A 20,022-nucleotide genomic window follows, 5' to 3' on the forward strand; every position below is an offset into this window, starting at 1 on the left:
CTTCTATTATCTGCTTAGAACTGGATTATATGAGGCCCCTTCTTCACAGCTGGATAAAATGCACACTGAAGTGGATTATATGGCAGTGTGGAGTCAAGATAATCCAGTGCAAAGCAGATAATATAAGATTATAAATGGGTTATAGAGCTGTGTAGAAGGGCCTTGAGTCTACACTGCCATATAATCCAGTTAAAATCAGATAATCTGTGGAAGAAGCCTAAGTGAGGCCTAAATCAGCCTGTCCCCTAACTGAAGCCTGGCTGTCCCTTGGCTGGTTGCTAGGCAACCAAATGGGCAGAGATTAGCCCTCTAAACTGGCAGCAATTGGATAAAAACAATTATTGCTCTCCCTCTAATTAGGACTTTATTTTTCTTTTCTTTTTGTTGTATCAACCTGGAGGCATGGATGATGGGTTGTGTTGTCAAATTTCGAGGTTGCGGGGCCTGTACTTTTGTTGTTTTGTCCACTGCCCTGATGCCATCACTCTTTTATATATATAGATTAGTAGTAGTATTTGAAGTCTGTTACCTTCTTCAATTTTTGTGTTGATTGATAATTGCTTGAGATCCCTGTTGTCTTTGGTTTGTTGTTAGTTGTAATGTCTGATTCTGCTGAGTGCGGTTTATATTTTTATTGTGGTACAATAGTCTTTTTTTTTGTTTTGCCTGTGTAGGTGTTTATTATTGTTGTTGTTGTTGTGGTCATGAAGGTTGGATAAGTTAGATGCTACTGTATTGTTTTTTGGAGGCCCAGTGTAGCACTGACTGGCCTCTCAGCCTCAGTGCCTGGCTGTTTCTTGCCTGTGATGGTGTTGATTCTTGTTGTTGTTGTTGTTGTCATTGTTATTATTGTAATTGTTTTTTTGGAGGCCAAGTGTGAATGTAGGGATTGGGGAGGTGGATGAGTTGTGTTGTCAAATTTTGTATTTGTTATAGTCACAATGCGTTGTTGTGAGTTTTGTGGGTCCGGATTGTGGTTTTGTGGTGTGGTTGTGTTGTTACAACTGAGAGGCAAGGCTTTTGTGTTGTGTTGCCAAGTTTTGTATTTCTGGGGCGTTTAGTTGTGTTGTTATAGTCATGATGCGTTGTTGTGAGTTTTGTGGGTCCTGTGTAGTTTTGTGGTGTGGTTGTGTTGTTACAACCTGGAGGGAAGGCTTTTGCATTGTGTTGCGAAGTTTCGTATTTCTGGGGCGTTTAGTTGTATTGTTATAGTCACGATGCATTGTTGTGAGTTTTATGGGTCTGGATTGTGGTTTTGTGGTGTGGTTGTGTTGTTACAACCTGGAGGGAAGGCTTTTGCATTGTGTTGCGAAGTTTCGTATTTCTGGGGCGTTTAGTTGTGTTGTTATAGTCACGATGCGTTGTTGTGAGTTTTGTGGGTCCTGTGTGGTTTTGTGGTGTGGTTGTGTTGTTACAACTGGGAGGCAAGGCTTTTGCATTGTGTTGCCAAATTTTGTATTTCTGGGGCATTTAGTTGTGTTGTTATCGCATGATGCGTTGTTGGGAGTTTTGTGGGTCTGGATTGTGGTTTTGTGGTGTGGTTGTGTTGTTGTAACCTGGAGGCAAGCCTTTTGCATTGTGTTGCCAAGTTTCGTATTTCTGGGATGTTTAGTTTTGTTGTTATAGTCACTGCGCCCGCAACTTTATCCTTTTATATATATAGATATATGTATATATGCATTATATGGCAGTGTGGACTCAAGATAATCCAGTTCAAAGCAGATAATATAAGATTATAAATGGGTAATATAGCTGTGTGGAAGGACCTTGAGTCTACACTGCCATATAATCTAGTTCAAATCAGATAATCTGTATTTTATAGGCAGTGTGGATCAGGCCTAAGTGCACTCTGCCTCTGCCCTGAGCGCCATTTTGGCTGAGGGTGTTGCTAGGATACAACGGGAGAGAAAGGCTCTTCCTCATCCTCTGTAATTTGGATGACTATGTCTTTTGTGGCCAAATTTGGTGTGATTTGGTTCAGTGGTCTTGTTTGCTCCATAGTAAAATGAACATTACATTTTTATATATATAGAAGATATGTAGCTATATATACCGGTATGTTTGCGTGTGTATATATTGTGTGTATCTATTGGTATATGTGGCAACATATGGGGCTGTGTGTGTTTATATTTGTATATAGTAAAGGTACAGGCTTTCCTCTAACATTAAGTCTAATCATGTTCAACTCGGGGTTGGTGCTCACCTCCATTTCTAAGCTGAAGAGCTGGTGTCATCCGTAGATGCCTCCAAGGTCATGTGGCTGGCATGACTGCATGGAGAACCGTTATCTTCCCACCAAAGCGATACCTACTCACATTTGCATGTTTTCGAACTGCTAGGTTGGCAGAAGCTGGGGCTAACAACAGGAGCTCACTCCACTCCTTGAATTCAAATTGCTGACCTTTCAGTCAGCAAGTTCAGCAGCTTAGCGGTTTAACCCACTGCACCACGGGGGGCTCATATATATTTGTATATATGTGGCTATATATGTGCATGTGTGTGTATAGATATATGTGGGTGTTTACTGGTGTGTGTGTGTATATATATATTCTTATATAGGTATATGTGGGTATGTGTGTGTATATTTGCATATATGTGACTACTATATACTGATTTGTTTGTGTATATGGATGTGTGTGCATTGACTGGTGTATATATATATGTATGTGTGTGTATATTTGTGTATATGTGGCAATATAATAATAATAATAATAATAATAATAATAATAATAATAATAATAATCTTTATATCCTGCCCCCTCCCCACAAGGACTCGTGTGTGTGTGTGTGTGTGTGTGTGTGTGTCTATGTGTATTTGCATATATGTAGCTATATATATATATGTTTGTGTGTATATGTGTGTATATATTACACACACACATTTGTGTGTAGAGTCTCACTTATCCAAGCTAAACGGGCCGGCAGAAGCTTGGATAAGTGAATATCTTGGATAATAAGGAGGGATTCAGGAAAAGCCTATTAAACATCAAATTAGGTTATGATTTTACAAATTAAGCACCGAAACATCATGTTATACAACAAATTTGACAGAAAAAGTAGTTCAATACACAGTAATGTTATGTTGTAATTACTGTATTTACGAATTTAGCACCAAATAATCACGATATATTGAAAACACTGACTACAAAAATGGCTTGGATAATCCAGAGGCTTGGATAAGTAAGACTCTACTGTATATATAATCACGTTTGTGTTTATATAGGTATATGTGGCTGTACAATGTATGTGTATACATATTTGTATATATGTGACTGTATGTGTGTGCGTGCATATATATAGGTATATATGTGGGTATATAAATGTGGGTGTATACATGTGTATATGTTTGCATATGTGGCAATATACAGACAGCCCCGGGATTACAAAAATCCGATTTAAAAACGAGACAACAGGAAGTGAGAGAAAACTACCCCTAAGAAAGGAAATTCAATCCTGAAAGAGTCACAATGAGGAAAAGGTGTCTCCACTGAAGCTTTGTCGCCAATCCTTGTTTCCACAACAAGCTATTTTTTTTTCAAAATGCAATGATCACGGGGACAGAAAATATGGGGAAATCTTCTGAAAAGGAGCACAGGCAGCAAAACAAACTCCACAGGGGTGTTAACCCTTCCTTCTGCTAGCTAACGCATTCACTTGGATAGGTCCCGGGGAGAGGGACTTCCGCCGCTTTTGGCGCGAAAAACCAGGTGGGGATTTGCCAGAAGAGGAGGAGGAGTCGCAGCAGTCTCTTCTGTTCGCAAGGGAAAAGAGAATTGTCCTCCTTGTTGCGGGTTGCGTTGCGGCGAAATAGGCTTCTCGTGGCGGGTAAAGTCATGATGGCCCCTCTCCTTCATGCAGAGCCCCCTTCCCCCCATTGTGCCCAATATGCAGGCCGCGGTTCTGTCTAGAAGCAACGTTGATAGAGTGGAGGGGGGGGGCTTTTATTTTTCCTTCTTTGATTTTTGTTTATTTAATTTTTAAATTGTGATTAGTTACTGTATTGTGGGATTGTATAAAAGGCACTTAAAGGGGGGAAAGACATAGAAAGTCTTAACCTGGAGGCGTTAGGGGTTTCTTTCTTTCTTAAAATCAAATTACACTGAGCGTTCAAAATTATGGTCTTCATTTCCCCATTTTTAAACAGAACTTGGACTTGTTCACAGTCCCATGGGGTATACTTGGCCAGGTTTGTTCAGAAGGGGTTGCCGCTGCCTTCCTCTGAGGCTGAAAGAGTGACTGTGGCTGCATCTATATAGTAGAATTGGTGCAGTTTGACACCACTTTTACTGCCATGGCTCAATGCTATAGGACGCTGGGAGTTGATGAGGCAGTAGCCCTCTTGCGCACTTTGTCCCCATTTACACTGCCATATAATGTTTGAAACTGCCATATATAGTCATTGTAAAATCATATAATGCAACTACATTACACTATGTACAAAAGGTTAAAAAAAAAACACTTTCCAGTTTGAAAATGCTACTTCCTGTTGAACTGCACGGTATTTACTTTGTAGTTGCTATACTCCAGAAACTTTGTTTTTCTGGCAACCACAAACTATGTTAAACAAAGCCCCCCCCCCCCCCTCGCAGAAAGCAGCCAGACTTTGAAGCTGAATGCCAATGGTAATCAAGGTGGCCAATTTGCAACATTAACACTTGCCTCAGGCAGACGAGTTGTTTCTCCCACCCTGGACATTCCAAAGATTTATAAACCTCACCTGCCTAGTTTCCAACAAATTGTACAACCTCTGAGAATGCCTGCTATAGATGTAGGTGAAACATCAGGAGAGAATACTTCTGGAACATGGCCATACAGCCCGGAAAACCCACAGCAACCTTGTTAAATTGGTTGAGACTATGAGCTATTCATTGAAAAATTATGGCAAAACGTGCTGCAGGTTGTCCCACAAAAACAAAAAGTTTTTAGTTTAATAAACCTTTTCCAGGTTTTTGTGATAGAATCAATTAGGAAATGACATTTATATCTTTCTGAAACAGACTGTCTTAGGGTGCATCTATGCTGTAGAATTAATGTAGTTTGACACCATTTTAACAGCCATGGCTCAATGCTATGCAAATCTGGGAGTTGTAATTTGATGAAGCCCTAGCATCCTGGCAGAGAAGGCTAAAGACTTCAAATTATGCTCCTGTGATTTCATGGCATTGATCCATAGCAGTTGAAGTGGTATCAAATTGCATTATTTATATAATGTAGAAGCAACTGTAAACATGCCAGTTTAAATGAAGAAATATAGAGCTTTGATGAAGAAAGTCCGCCATTCTCCCATTTTGTTAATATGTTGTAATTAAAAAGAAAATTATCATAAACGCTTTCTTCAAAAATAAAGTTGGGGTTTTAAATAAAAAAAAAGTCAAGTGTCCCCTTAAAATAACCGTAAGATTAGATTTGAATTTATATTTTAAAGTCAATCAATTCTCTCAAATGCTTGGAGTTAAACACCATTTAAAGGTACAATAATTCACTTTCTTATCTGTCTTTCTTACCTTTCTTTCCCATCTGCCTTTGCATGGCCTTTTATGGAGGATTCTCCAAGCAGGTGCCCTTTCATAATACATAAGAATAACACTATGGTTTCGGTTTAATTCCTATGATAGTGTCCTATGGAATCTGGGTTTGTCATTTGATCAGAAGTAATAGAGTACCTGTCTGGCTGAAAAGCCCAAATTCTCCCTGAACTCCTGATCCCAGGATTCAAGAGGATGGAGCCATGACAGATAAAATGGAATCACAGAGCTAGAGAAGGAGAAGAATGTGTAGTGTGAAAGGGCCCCATATCTGAAGGGTCTGTGTACAGTGTCTGATGGCTGACAGTCACTATTGTTCAAATTTCAATGAGAACTACAGTATTTCAAAAAGGCATGCACATGTTTCCGAATTAGGTACAGCTTATATGGTTTTTAAGGTCAAGTATTATAAGCAAGACAAATAGCTTTGTATTCTATTTTTTATTGTTGTTATTGTGAAAATTCTGACCATTTGTACTCTTCCAGCTGAATTTGTTGTTAATTATGTGCATCAAGTCATTTCTGATTTAACATGGGGCTATTATTTGTTGCACTATTTTATTTAGTTTCTCTTTGCCTTCCTCTGGAGCTCAGACAGTTTGACTTGCCTAAAGTTCCCCAGTGGGCTTCCATGGCAGAGTGGGAATTTTAACCCTCATTATTGAGTCATAGTCCCAAACTTATAGCTACTAGGGAGAAAGGTGCCATATACTAGGGGGGCCTTGTTATCTATTGGGGTCTGTTTCCAGTCCTCCCCTCCCTATGGATATAAAAATCCCTAGTGTCTCAAGTCCCATTTCATTCAATGCCATAGTAAAATGGTGTCCCTTATATAAAACGGCAAAAACAAGTTTAAGTTTTGCTTTTTTTAATTTTAAAAATTTTTTTGAGTTGTGCATGGTTGTATCCATTGATACAGAATCAGTGAATACAGACGACTGTCCGTACTTGTTTAGGAATATTTATTTATTTATTGCAGTTGATTTTAAAACGTGCCTTGAGTTGTTTTAAGTGAACACATCCTACTTGTATTTTTTTATAGCCTGGTGAAATACTCAACATTTTGTGAGCATCTCTTGACTCTGCCAGCATTAATATGCATATATGTTTAAAATCATGTCAGCTAAACACTAGATAATTAGCGGACTAGATAGCTGAGGAAGAGTCGCCTCGAACCTCAAATCTAAGAGGAATGTTGAGTGCTTGTGCTTGATGCATTTGGTATAAATAATTTAACTAGCTTTCCTTATCTATAAATAATAAGATGTATTATCAAAAGATTGCATGTCAAAAATCAGCTGCTATATGCTAGCATTGCAGAGTTTAATCATCTGCATTGTATTTGGTCTGCCAGTGAATTAAAGGCTTTAACTTTAAATCCTTTAACTCATTACTGCACTAATTACATTGCAGATGTAATTACATTGTAGATGTTTAAATGTAAAGTTTAAGCAGTTGACAAACCAGTTCGTATTATATTGTGGCAGGAGGAGGAATTATTGGAGATGTAGAGGGAAGTTATCTCTCTTTACAGTTTTCCAAAAGCTCCACAGACTGCCAGAAGTGTTCCAAAGATTGGCAGCAAGGGGTAAAACCTATAATGGTTATGTTTACTACTGTTTCTGAAAATTGTTGTTGTTTCCTTTCAAGTCAAATGAGGGACCTCCAGTTATTGCAGACCCCAAAGCTGTGGCTTCCTTGATTAGGTCAATCCACCTGTGACTCTGTCTTATAATACTATAATAACTTTATTCTTGTATCCCACCACCATCTCCCTGAAAGGATTAAGGGCTGCTTACACACAGCATAAAAGGGGCCCCAAAGATTGCCCCCCTTCCAAAGCATAAGGAGGGTGGCAGCATTCTAAAGATTGCCTCTGAGTGTAAATATAGATAGATGGATGGATGAATATAGATCTCTTTCTTTCTATGCCCTCCTCTTGGGGAGAATGACAGGAGGCATTGCTTCCTCATGGGCCATGCCCCTGTGTTACTTTCCAGTGCCCCCTCCTTCCTATTGCTGTTGGTTTGTTCGGCTCCAAAAATGCCCCCCCCTCCCCCTTAAGCGTAAGGAATGTCTTCCTAAATGTCTCCCTTCCCTCTCAATCACTCACCTTCAGGCCTTTGGCCTCCCTGGAGGCCTCATTGCCTTGGAGGCGATGCCCCCCTCCCTTCCCTTCCTTGTCAGTTAGTCATCCTTAGGCCTCAGGTCTCCCTGCAGGGAGGCAGTTCTCATTGTGGCCTGTCTCCTAGGTGGAGGAAAAGGCCCTTCTTCCCCTCCACTGCCCTTCTCCATTCCTTTTCCCCTACCGCTTCCGGTTTTGCCTCAGCCCTTACTGTCTCCGTAAGCCCTTCTCTTTCCTTAAACAGTCGTTTGTAGTACAGCGGGTTTGTTTGTCCAGCAGATGGTGCTGTTTGTGAACCTAAGCATAGTTTTACCTGTTTCCGGTGTGACAGGTGTGTCATAGTAGGTATGTGAATACCTTAAAACACTCACCAGTTTGAATGCTACATTGTTTCTACATTTCGAAGCAATTGGTAAAGTAGTTTGGGAAATATGAGGTCCCTCACAAATGGCTTAAGAACAAACCTACTGAAGGAGAGTTCTGTGGATAGCCTGCACTGCCAAAAGGAGAATTAAATAGATCACAGTGCAGATCACGTCTGAATGTTCCATTCTGTTTAGGTGATTAGACAAAGAAGGCAATTATGCTTCCTAAGATAGAAAGCAGTAAGGAAAGCGGAAGACCACATTTCAGATGGATAGACTCATTCAAGAAAGCCCACATAGCATTGAGCCATGGTAATTAAATAGTTTCAAACTGCATTAATACTACATTGTAAATGCACCGTATGACTTTATTGGAGAATACTAAGTGGGGATCTTTAAATAAGATGTTTGCTTTTTAGGTTGAAGATGGAAAGCGCCACCCAAGAGACACCTGGAACATCTGGTTCAGATTTTGATGAAAAACTGTCTTACCTTCCAGAAAGGCTGAAAAAGCGGCTGCTTCCTTTTCAGAAAAAAGGGATTGTGTTTGCACTGGAAAGAGGTGGCAGGTAAAATAATCTTAAAATATTCAGCTCTGAAACCATATACTATCCCAAGGAATACTATCTTCCTTTTATGCTCATGAAGATGATAGTGTCCTCTAGATTCAGGTATGCATCCTGCAAATGAGTATTGTGTGTGTCTAATCTATGACAGTGTTCCCTAACCTTGTAGTCTGATTTCATATTACACCATTTCTGGCATTAAAAAGAGACATTATCTCCTCACAGTTGTTTCTATGTTCCCAAAAGCTTCAAATTTCCCTGTTGGAAAAATAGGAAAAGCTGCCTTTTTCCAAATCTTTACTCTTCTTTTTGCCCCCATCTCTTTTACTAGCCTTTCTTCCTTATCTCTGGTTTTAGTAGGTAATTTGGTAAAGGTTTTCCCTTGACATTAAGTCTAATTGTGTCTGACTCTGGGGGTCAGTGCTCATCTCTGTTTCTAAGCCGAAGAGCTGGCATTGTCCGTAGACACCTCCAAGGTCATGTGGTCGGCATGTTTGTATTGAGTTACATGTTAAAATTCATTATTTTGTGAGTCCAGAAGTTCACTAAAATGGTAGTTTGGCCTATTGGTTTACAGTTAGCTAGCAGTACATATAATAGCAAATATTATTTCATTAATTGACATAATTCATTTGGTATTGTAGATTCGCCTTGTACTCATTTGGGGATAATAAACTTTGAAACTCAGAACTTTAATTCTGATCCTGAAAGGTGTTAATGGGTTTGAAGGCTCAGCAGTCTGTCTAAATTCCAGACAGTTTTACCACTTCTACCTATTTCTATATCTTCCTGTGAATTGCTGCAATTTGCTATGCTGTCAGTCTCATTGGCATCAGATTCAGCTTTGATGTGCCATGTACAAGTCATTCAAGGCTCTATTTTGAGTGAAAGCACCTAATTCCTGCAACGCAAGTCACTTTGTTACAAATTTAGGACCACATAAGGTGATTAATGACACACGAATGATATGGTTGCTTACACATTTTAAAATCTACCAGCTTCTCCTTCCTTAAATAACCCCAGTATGGGAGAGATGTTAATTCAAAAGTGTTGGCTTGTGAGTAGGATGCAAATTATACACTGGACTGTTACATAAAACTGATTCACTTGTGTGGGTGAATATCCTAGGGGAAAAAAATCTGAAATTCAACATTGAAGAAAAACAGCTTTCTTCCTCTCTACAATATGCTCAGTTCAAATGTACAAATCTTTTTAATTAAAGAGAAGCAGAACGCCTTGGTGCTAAAACCCAATTTCCTTTTGTTATCTACCTTTTGTGTTTGCTTTTGTCATCTGTCTCTCAACTGTGCTTAGCTGAAGTAAGTTGCTTCCAGAAAGTGTGGGAAGACAGGATATAACTGTTTTTAAGAAATAAACACATTTTAAAAATGATTATCAAAAGAAAAGATATATTTTAATTTCTGTTTACAATTTTTATACGTTATATATCTTAGTCATTTGATGTTAGTTTTATATAAGCACCTATAGAGGCTGCCTGACCCAGGTGAGAGATCCCAAGCAATGTAATACCTCCTCCCTTGTATCTTGTGATTATGGTTTACCATGATGTCTGGGTTCAGCCCACTGTGTTAACTGCAAATGATGGTTTCCTTCCAAAGTATAGTCAGATTTTCCATTCAACACATGATAGCTGGGATAATGCCAATTTTTATAAGATCTCTACACATATGCATTATTTTAATGCAGCAGAAGTTACTCCTTTGGACGTCAACTGGTGCATGCCTTCGCTTTGCTATGATTCTAATCCAACAGAGAGGGAGAGATGTTAGAGGTATAAGTGTTTACCCAAGTGATTGCCAAGTGGCATTAAAATAAAACATTTATTTTTTCAAAAGAAAATTACAATGATGCTGGAAATCGTGCCTCCCTTTATTTATTTTTAAAGCATTAATTAGCAAAAGCAACACCAACAGAGTTCCTAGATTCTGTCACTGCAAGGAGCCTTAAACTGTCTTCAGCAAGGTCATGGGACTGGCCTAAGGTCACTATGAGCTCCATGCTGAATTGTAGATTTATACAATGAGTTAAAATAACCTATATAGTTATCCATCCACATTTATGGTTTTAGCTTTTGTGGGTTTGCATTTTCACACATTTGGTTTAAAGTGTTCTCCCTAAGAATCTCTAGGTCCTATCTACAGATTTCAAGAAATAACACCTCACTAAATTTCTAGGAATCTCTAAATCAGAGCTTTCAAACTGTGTGTTATGGCAAGTTAGTACAGCAGCTTTAGTATGTAGGTTGGTCATGTGAACATACCGAGAAATGACAAAAATCTGGGAAGTGTATGCTATTATCTTACAAATCATATTTTAAAAATATATAAATAAAGGATTCATGAGATATATACATACATACATTCCCAATACATTTCTTTATTATAATGTATGTATGTGTCAGTATCTCTTAGACTGAGTTGGTTTAACCTCTGAATTACTGTGTCGTGAAATGATGTATGTCTAAAAAGGCTGTCACCAGCATGAAATGTTTAGAAAACCTCTAGCAGACATCGACCAATAGAGTCATTTGAAAGACTTCAAAATTATTAGAGAGGTGTTTTCTTGGGTAAAAATAGCAATTTCTTTATTGGTAGGTTTTCACTTTTATGGAGGGTAGGGTCCTGTGCTCCTATCCCCAACAAATGTAGAGGCTTAACTGTAACGTTTTACAACTGAATGGGAAATTATTGCTTTCCCTGGCATTCCAGTGACATTGAAAAAATGACAAAGATACTGTTGTTACATGCATTGGGATTAGAGTGAAATTCATACCATTTTTATATTTGTTGGTGGAATCTATTTGTAATAAAGGAGATGTTGCGTTTAATCTTCCTTTATTTATTTTAACATTAGTTTTGTCTTAGAATAAATTATTTGCTGTGGTATTTTCTCAGCAATTACATCCAAAAGGACAGGAGACTGGAACATAGAGTGTTATTCATACCTACTTTTTGACACATTTTTCCATGTGAGCAGAATTTATAGAATGAAATGAAACTGAATACCTCAATGCTCAGATTAGCATTCTTGGATGTAGTCGTCATATCTGTTGTCAGGAGCAGATGGTACGTGAATGATCTCGTCTCATTTGGGTAACTACCAGTTAAAAGGAAATGACTAATTGAACTTCAAAGAACAAGATGTCCTGCTCATAGCACTCAAAATGTGTGACAGAATTCAGATTTGTGCCTCAAATTTTTATCTGGAGATCTGTTTTCTCCTGCTTCAGCAGCACATAACCTTTCTATTGGCGTAGGTGGCTTGCTCTGATTTCATTAATATAGGAAGCAATTGTGTGTGTGGGGGGGGGGGGGGGAATCTTAGAACTAACAGAACATGGGTGTCAGATGCTGCATTACATTAGAAGAATACGGTATATAATTTTGAATTACTGTAACTTCATCATAATGAGACTTGTTATGTGGTATGCATTATCTGTTCATTCTGCCCACAGAAGCAGATGGAACAGCTAAGTAGACATAATATAATCAAGCAAGTGGTAATTAGATGTTACTTTATATAGTACCCAATAGTTTTCTTTTTAGATGTCACCTTCATGTGATGAGATCACTGTTTCCCCCAAAGTTTCAAATGGAATGGGGAGAAAAGTTCTTACAGTCTTAAAGGCTTCTTTCTCGTTTCTAGGCTACGTGTGTCCAATGGCTAGGTTTTCAGGAAAGTCTTGGGTTTATTTTTGGTATCTCTGATTAGATTTCAGTAACGTGGTGTTATTGTAGTTCTTGTATTTCACAAAAATGCTAGTTGTAAAACTGCACTGAGCAGTATTTTTAAGCTTATTCTCTTTAGCAAATAAATACAGGCTGGACTCGAAAGGCCATGAGCAAGAGTTATTTCCCAGAGACATATATCTTTAGTGAGTTACTGAGGATCTTATAACTAGAGCTGTATACAAATTCTTAGCTGTATACAAATTATAGCAGTGTTTCTAATAGTGCTCATAATTTAATACCAGTAAAAAAATCAAATTCAGCATTTCAGGCATATATGCCCTGTGTCAGAGAATAGTATCTTGAATCCAGAGATACTGACATAAATGGAGGATAATTTCTTCCATTTCCTCAAGTAGGAGGCTTTAATCTTCCCTCTCTCCATTTAAATATATGACAGCAGTTTTAAATGTGTCTTACATAGCAATAACTTGGCAGCTCTAACATCTTAGCATTGATGGAAATAATGTTTATGTTATGAGCAAATATTATCTCCAAATAACTACTCCATTTGTTCTAGTTGTCTTGTGTTGCAGACCTTATAAAGATAGTTTCAAATGCTAGCAATCTCTGGACTTTCCTGCAAAGAGAGAGCTGGTGTCAAAATCGTATTTCTATTTAATCTTTAACTGGCAGTGGACATTCCCACTGTGATAGTTTTATCTTCCCCATCTCACTGAGCACTTTTGAAAGAGTAATTATGTGTTATCAATTCCACATTGTATCCTTTCAACTGAATAGGTTTACTATGGATGGATGTAAGTGGAGATATTCAACATCCCCTTGGGCACTTGGGATTTATGTATACATACTTGGATCTTGGACAGTAATAACATTACTGTGAGAGGTACAGTGGGTCCTTAGTATTTATTGAGTTTGGTTCCAGGATTCCTCAGATACCAAAACCTGTGGGTGCTCAAGTTCTATTGTATACATTGTTGTAGTAAAATATATAGAGTGATAAAATCAAAGTATGTTTTTCAGACTATATCAGTCTTTTCGTGCTGTGGATAATTGAACCTGTGAATACAGAGTCAATTAATACAAAGGGCAGCACATGTATTACATTCTCTGAGTTATCATTCCATTAATATAGAATGGATTGTACATTTAATCACAATTGTAGACATCTTCTAACATTTAGATTTTCTCTTCTAGGTGTATGATTGCCGATGAAGTAAGTTGCTTTCTATTTCTTATGTTTTCTTCTACCTCATATTTTGGAATATAAGGATGCAATTCTTTTCCTTTAACTTCCAGAATCCATACACTTTTCTGGAAGGTCCTGTAGAAAGTAGATTGCAGTGTAAGTTGTGCTTTATTCACTGACCAGAAGAGGCAAGGACATGTGATGATTTTATAATAGGGATTTTGGTTCACCAGCATCTAGTACAGTGATGGGCAACCTTTTGCGCTTGGTATGTCAAAATTTGCCAAAAAACCTAGCATGACTTGGGTGGTGTGTCACTTCAAGAAAAAAAAAACATAATTTTGCAATATGTATAGTTTAAATAACAAAAATGTATAATTGTAATATATAACTGTATTTAATAAACCAAAAACTATTTACTACCATTATTTCCATGTACAACAATCTATGGTACCTCTTGCAGTTTAGGCTTCACAAAGTTTCCACACTAATTTCTCGCTATTCTAATTTCAATATAGTCATGAATAATGAATACAATAATAATAATAATAATAATAATAATAATAATAATAATAATAATATAGCAAAAATATGATAATATACTACTATAATAGATTAATAATAAAATGATATAATAATAGAATATAAAAATATATAATAATGGGATATAATAATAATGTATATATATATATAATGTATTGTTCATTTGTAGAATTGAGTAAACAAAAGAAAACTGGATGAAATGACACCAAATTTGGCCACAAAACGCTTAACAACCCAAGGGGTGACCACCACTAACAAAAAAAACATAAACACACAGGGTCAAGGACTTAAATACCCAAAAAAACAAGCAAGTTAATTGAAGCTTGGGGGGTGTGTATGCACACATCTCATCTAAATGCCTTTGGCAGTATTTTTCCCCTCACGCAGGAGGGGGCGGGACATGGGGATTTTTTTGTATGCTTGAATTGTGGCTATTAAATTGGTGCCAAACAGGCTAAATTTTGCAGGTTCAGGGAAAGCAAAGAGAAAAACACACAAAAGCCACGGGCAGGTATGACAAACTGCTCTTTAAACATCCAATAAAACACCCTGAATAGCTAGGAACTGATGCTTCCCCTCATGAGCATTTCCACCCCCTTCGCCATGAAGACCCAAGTTTCCTCCCTCCCAGATGCACAAAAGCATAAACATAAGAAGAACAACAGCAAATTCCAGCCACTTCTATCACCGCTGTGCAAACTTCCCTCACTGACAGAACCGACTCTCCTTCAGCGCATCCTTTACAAACTTGCTGCCTCCCTGCCAGCTCTCAGCGCCACAGGCTGAACAATGGCAGTCGCAGAGCCATCCAGGAGTTGCAGTTCCCGGCCCGGAAAGGGCCTCCTTCTCCGAAGGGGCTAGGCTTGGCCCCGTGGACTACAATTCCCAGAAACTTCTGTGAGAAGGAGAAGGACGTTAAGTGGCCGTTTTTGCAACCCTTCCCTTAGAATGGGCAGGAGAAAGTTGAAGGGTGTGGCCCAGTGACAGCAATGTAACTGCCCAGGATCATGCAGTATTATTCGTAGGCTAAAACTGCATCAATACTGTAGGATTACTGCGTTTTGATACCACTTCAACTGCCATGCAGCAATGTCATTCAGTCTTGGGATTCATAGATCTGCCTTCTCTGCCAGGGAGCCCTGGTGCCAAGCTACTAGTCCTTTGTTGCCCCCTTAAATAGCATTGAATAGGCATAGAAAGCAAGCACTCTCCCTCCTTCCAATACTTCCCAATGGAACTTTGCTTGCAGCGGCCGCATGCGGCTGCGTGTCAGCAAAAATGGCTAGGAGTGTCAGTGCTGACACGCATGTCATAGGTTCGCCATCACTGATCTAGTTCCCTGACTCAGGAATTTTGAGCTCCAGTTTTATCAATATGCAGTGCTTGGCTTCCCTCCTACCTTAGTCCCCACCCCCTTGGACATTTCTGTATAACTTACTTCTCTCCTTTGTTTATGCTTCATCCTCTCCAAACTTCAAATTCCTCCTTTAAGAGAGTCCCTCCCTATGACTTTAGTCAAGGGTGTTTGTGGGTCAAGCCTGCAAAAACATAAAAGACAATTATCCCTATCAGATTACTAGACCTGCAGGACATGATATCCATCACAATGAACACGCCTCCAACTTCATCATTTATTCCTACTGCTGAAACCCATTTGACTGCATAACAAACAAATTTTAGGAGAAATGTCTCCTAATGCAATTTTGCAGTTTTTACAGTTCCAATGAGAAAGAATAATGGGCTGAAGAAGAGGGTACAAACAAAAATTCTATCTCCACACTTTGGGTTATTGAGTTTGTGTCCAATTGATTCTCCCATTTAAACTACATTTTCTGCAACCAAACATCAATGTTGGACCCTTAAAGAGAAATTAATTGGGAATCCTATCACAACTGACCTGGATAAAGGAGGATAAAGATGTGACCTGGGCTTGGTTGAGACAGATATTTAATTCTGATTACATTGTCCATTTCTGGCCAAAGCATGACTCTCCTTAGGGTTTAATCATCAGATTCTTCCAGAGTAGGTAATACTGAATTCTTTCATTTTTGTGCATACAGCAATCTTGCTGCCATGGTAACACACAGCAACAACTAACTATATTCCACCCAATGTTCCTGAAAGAAGCAGTTCGGATTTTATCGAATAATAATCTTTAAAATCCTCTGTATTAACATATACTAGTATATCATATCAATGAGAGGTTATCATATGTCCAGGAGCAAGAATAGATACTGACAAGCATATTTTGTGAATAAGCAGAAATGCCATGATTCAATAGCATTGAGCCGTGGCAGTTCAAGTGGTGTCAAACTGCATTAATTCTACAGAGTAGATGCATCCTTCAGCAACAAATAGTTGTAATCAAGGCTCTGTAAAATTTTTAACATTCCACTAAAAGATACAGAAAAAAATTAATAAAGCAGAAAAGGGGTATTGGTCTCTATTTGCTTGTTGATAGTCTGAACATGTTCTTTAAGTAGCCTAATACATTTCAACCTCTACATAAACTGATGGTCTTCTACAGGGACTGCACTACACTAAAAATAAACACAAATATAAATATTAGCTGGTGAGGTGCAGCCAAAGAACATCTGGGAAGGGTACAATCCCCATTTTTTTAGAGGGGCTTTCCATATGATTTATAATACTAGAAAAAACATCGTTATGAATTCACATGTATTAAAAAGACACTTTATGTATTCAGAACACTCTTCATATCAGAAAGCCACTGTACAAGCATAAAGGAAAATGGAAATGTCTTCGGGATCACAGCTGCCATTCTTTCCTCTCCTCATTCACTTGCAGAATGATGATCTAAGGCCAGAACAGTAGTTCTCAACCTGTGGGTCCCCAGGTGTTTTGGCCTTCATCTCCCAGAAATCCTAACAGCTGGTAAACTGGCTGGGATTTCTGGGAGATGTAGGCCAAAATATCTGAGGACCCACAGGTTGAGAACCACTGGGCTAGAGACTAGGCCCGTTTTGAATCTGCAACCAGATACTAAAATCAGGGAAATAATGTTTGATTCGTTTGGGCCTATAAGACAACTATGGAGAGAAGCTGTAAACTCTTCAAAATGTCAGCAGACCTGTTCAGCATATGTTTACCCCCTATTTGTGAAGGGGAAAAAAGTTAGGCAACAATCTAGTTTTTTACCAAGCCTTGGAGGTCCACATTCCACTGGTCTTGATGGGTCATGGATTTCCTCCCATGCCTTATTTTGTGATCAAAGAAAGCACTGAAAATGGTAGAAGTAAAATATTTTCAGAAACTTGAAGAGCCTCTGTTCTTTCTTCGTGGTCCCTGTGAAATGCACACATATGGGTCTCCTGCGCCTGCGCAGACAATCACGGAATTCTCTAGAAGCTCTTAGATACAAATTGGCGGAGGCCCCACCCAATCTCCCCTTGTAGTATAAATACCCAGTAGGAGGGGCCGACGCCCCAGTTCCTTTTTTCCGCCGCTTCAGGCAATTTGGAATTTCTCTGTGCTCGTTGTTAAATTGACTGATCTTCAGATTCTGACCTTGGACTGGACTCTGACTACTCTTCGCTCACGTTTAGGACCCTGTTGCTCCTGATTGACCGGACCGTTTGACCACGCTTTACCTCAGGCCAGGTTTTCCCCCTGCAGGCCAGTGACCGCCCTGCCCTTCCGTTCTACCTTGAGGATGGCAGCCTTATTTAAAAAGTGCTCTCAATGTGGGGGAAAGCTCCCAGACACAGACGGGCACGCTATGTGTCTCCTCTGTTTGGGTGAGGGCCATGTGGCTCGATCCTGTTCGATCTGCCAATCTTTTACTCCTCACGCGAGGAAGAACCGCAAAACGCGGCTCAAACCGCTCCTTTACGAGCAAGCGCTTCTCCCCCCTCCTTCCGTAGCTCCCAAGAGGGCGGCTTCCGAACCTCCCGGCCCACCATCCACTGGGGTGACGTCCCCTATGACTCAGGCGACACACTCACCTTTGGAACTGGTCCCTCCAGCAGCTGCTCCCCCTTCGAAGAAGGCTAAAGCCAAAAAGCAAAAGGCTCCCTCCACGGGAAGTAAAAGTTTTAAAAAAATTAGAAGCGAATAATCCGCAGGCCCCTGCTGCACCGCCGAACCAGCCGCTCGCCTCATTGCCGGAGACGGCCCTCTCCGAGGGTCAAGCCTCGGCCTCAATTTTCTCTCTGCCGCAGTCGGGTTCCATCGGCCTGGACGGGTTTCCCCCAGTCCTCGACCTCATGGCTCTAGCTCCTCCCCTGTCATCAGAGGGAGTGGATGCGAGCGCAGACGGGGGCTATATGACCATGCCCCCAACGCCTCCTCTCGGGACCGAGATTGATGCTTCCCAACAACCTATACCATCGGTTTCGACTACTTCTTGCCAGCAGATGGCGCATGCCCCCCTTGCGACGCCGGACGCAAGTGCCACTGCATCGGTTCCTATACCCTCTCCGCCTAGGGAGAGATCTGCTTCAAGACGGTCTCGCCGGCATCGATCTCGGAGGAGAGGGCGCCACTCCCCCTCCTCGAGCTCATGGAGTTCTGGTTCCAGCCCAGCTCCAGGCCCTCGATCCCGGAGCACATCTCACTGGCGCTCAACTTACGCATCGAGGTCCTCCTCTCCTTACTATTATTTTCAGGGTGATCCTATTTACACCTGTGATTTTTTTCGTGCATTTGCACCTCATCGCCATGGGCGCCACCATTCTGCCTCTAGAGTGTATTCTCGTCACCATCATGGGGAAGGAGAAAGAGGGGCTCTGGCTATTCCACCCACGGTACCATGCCCCCCACCTGACTCCAGTGTGATTCCAAATCAATCCCTCCCTCCCGTGTCGAGTCTTGCAGCTCCGGCCAAGGCTCCATCAGCCCCACCCCAGCCCGTGACTAACCTACCCGGGGCACAAGTTCCTCAGGCAGCTCAGTTTTCCCATGCTGCAGACGTTGGGACCGGCCCGGATTCAGACTCCTCCTCGGAACCTCAGGAGCCTCATGCCTCAGTTGATGTACCAACGGTGGAGGTTGACTCACTTGAAGAGATGCGTAGTTTCTCCTCTTTAGTTTCGCGTCTCGCCAAAGCCTTGAACTTACCTACTCCACAGGCTCCTACTATGGTTGAGGATCTGGTTTTTTCCAGGGAGCAACAGCAAACCCCAGCGACCACACCCCTTCCTACCTTGCCGTTTCTGCTTCAACTGCTCAAGGCCCCAAACGTGGCCCCCTCACTGATCCCAGCAATATCAAAGAAAGCGGACAACCTATATCGCATTGATTTATCTTCCGCAGAATGGTTGGGTAAGCATCCCAAGCCAAACTCTGTAGTGGTAGATGTGTCACAACCTCGCCCCTCCTCATGTTCTCAGCCTACTCCATCAGACAAGGAAGGGAAAAAGTTGGACGCTATGGGCCGTAAGATATACTCCTCAGCGGGACTCTTTGCACGCCTAGCCCACTACGGGGCATACATGGGAGCTTACCAGATTTACCTCTGGAATAAAATTGCTCCATACCTTGATCGGCTACCACCAGAAGAACTACGTCTAGCTAAAGCCTTCAAACAGGAAGCGTGCCAGCTAGCGGATTCTCAAAAGGAGTTAGCAAAGCACACCGCTGATTCCGCGGGAAAACTGTTTGCCATGTCGACCGCCTTGAGGCGTCATGCCTGGCTGCCTTCGTCGGGCCTTTCTTCTGCGGCCAGGGCGTCGATCGAAGACCTACCACTTGACGAATCCGGTTTATTCAACCCTAACACGGACTCCAATCTGGAACATACCCATCAAATGCGCCAAACGGCTCATAGATTCGGCCTCCCTTCGCAGTATCCCAACCAGCTGCGCCACTGGCCCGCCTATACTCCCTTGCCACGTAGACGTGCTAGCCCGGCCTCTGTGGGTCAGAGGCCCCGCATCCCGGTTCAACCGTCTACTTCAAGAAGACCCAGCTCTTCGTCCAGACGCCGACAATCGGGTAGGCCCAGACAATCTTATGCCCCGAGACGGCGCGTTTAGCCG

The 20,022-nt window shown here is 40.8% G+C and overlaps 1 protein-coding gene across 4 annotated transcripts in view; it reads left to right on the forward strand.

The window, feature by feature from the left end:
• Positions 1–20,022, forward strand: part of zranb3 (zinc finger RANBP2-type containing 3) — a 71,273-nt gene that overhangs the window by 5,204 nt on the left and 46,047 nt on the right. Inside the window, exons 1-3 of one of the 4 annotated variants that reach the window (XM_008112646.3) lie at positions 3,597–3,707; positions 8,435–8,584; positions 13,489–13,507. In XM_008112646.3, coding sequence (XP_008110853.1) covers positions 8,442–8,584; positions 13,489–13,507 — 162 coding nt within the window. In that variant the 5' untranslated portion in view covers positions 3,597–3,707; positions 8,435–8,441. Of the gene's footprint in view, positions 1–3,596; positions 3,826–8,434; positions 8,585–13,488; positions 13,508–20,022 lie in introns of those variants that run through there. The other 3 variants (XM_008112636.3, XM_008112641.3, XM_008112652.3) reach the window with 3 other exon arrangements.

The sequence above is a fragment of the Anolis carolinensis genome, chromosome 1, assembly GCF_035594765.1.
Source record: "Anolis carolinensis isolate JA03-04 chromosome 1, rAnoCar3.1.pri, whole genome shotgun sequence".
Taxonomy (NCBI): domain Eukaryota; kingdom Metazoa; phylum Chordata; class Lepidosauria; order Squamata; family Dactyloidae; genus Anolis; species Anolis carolinensis.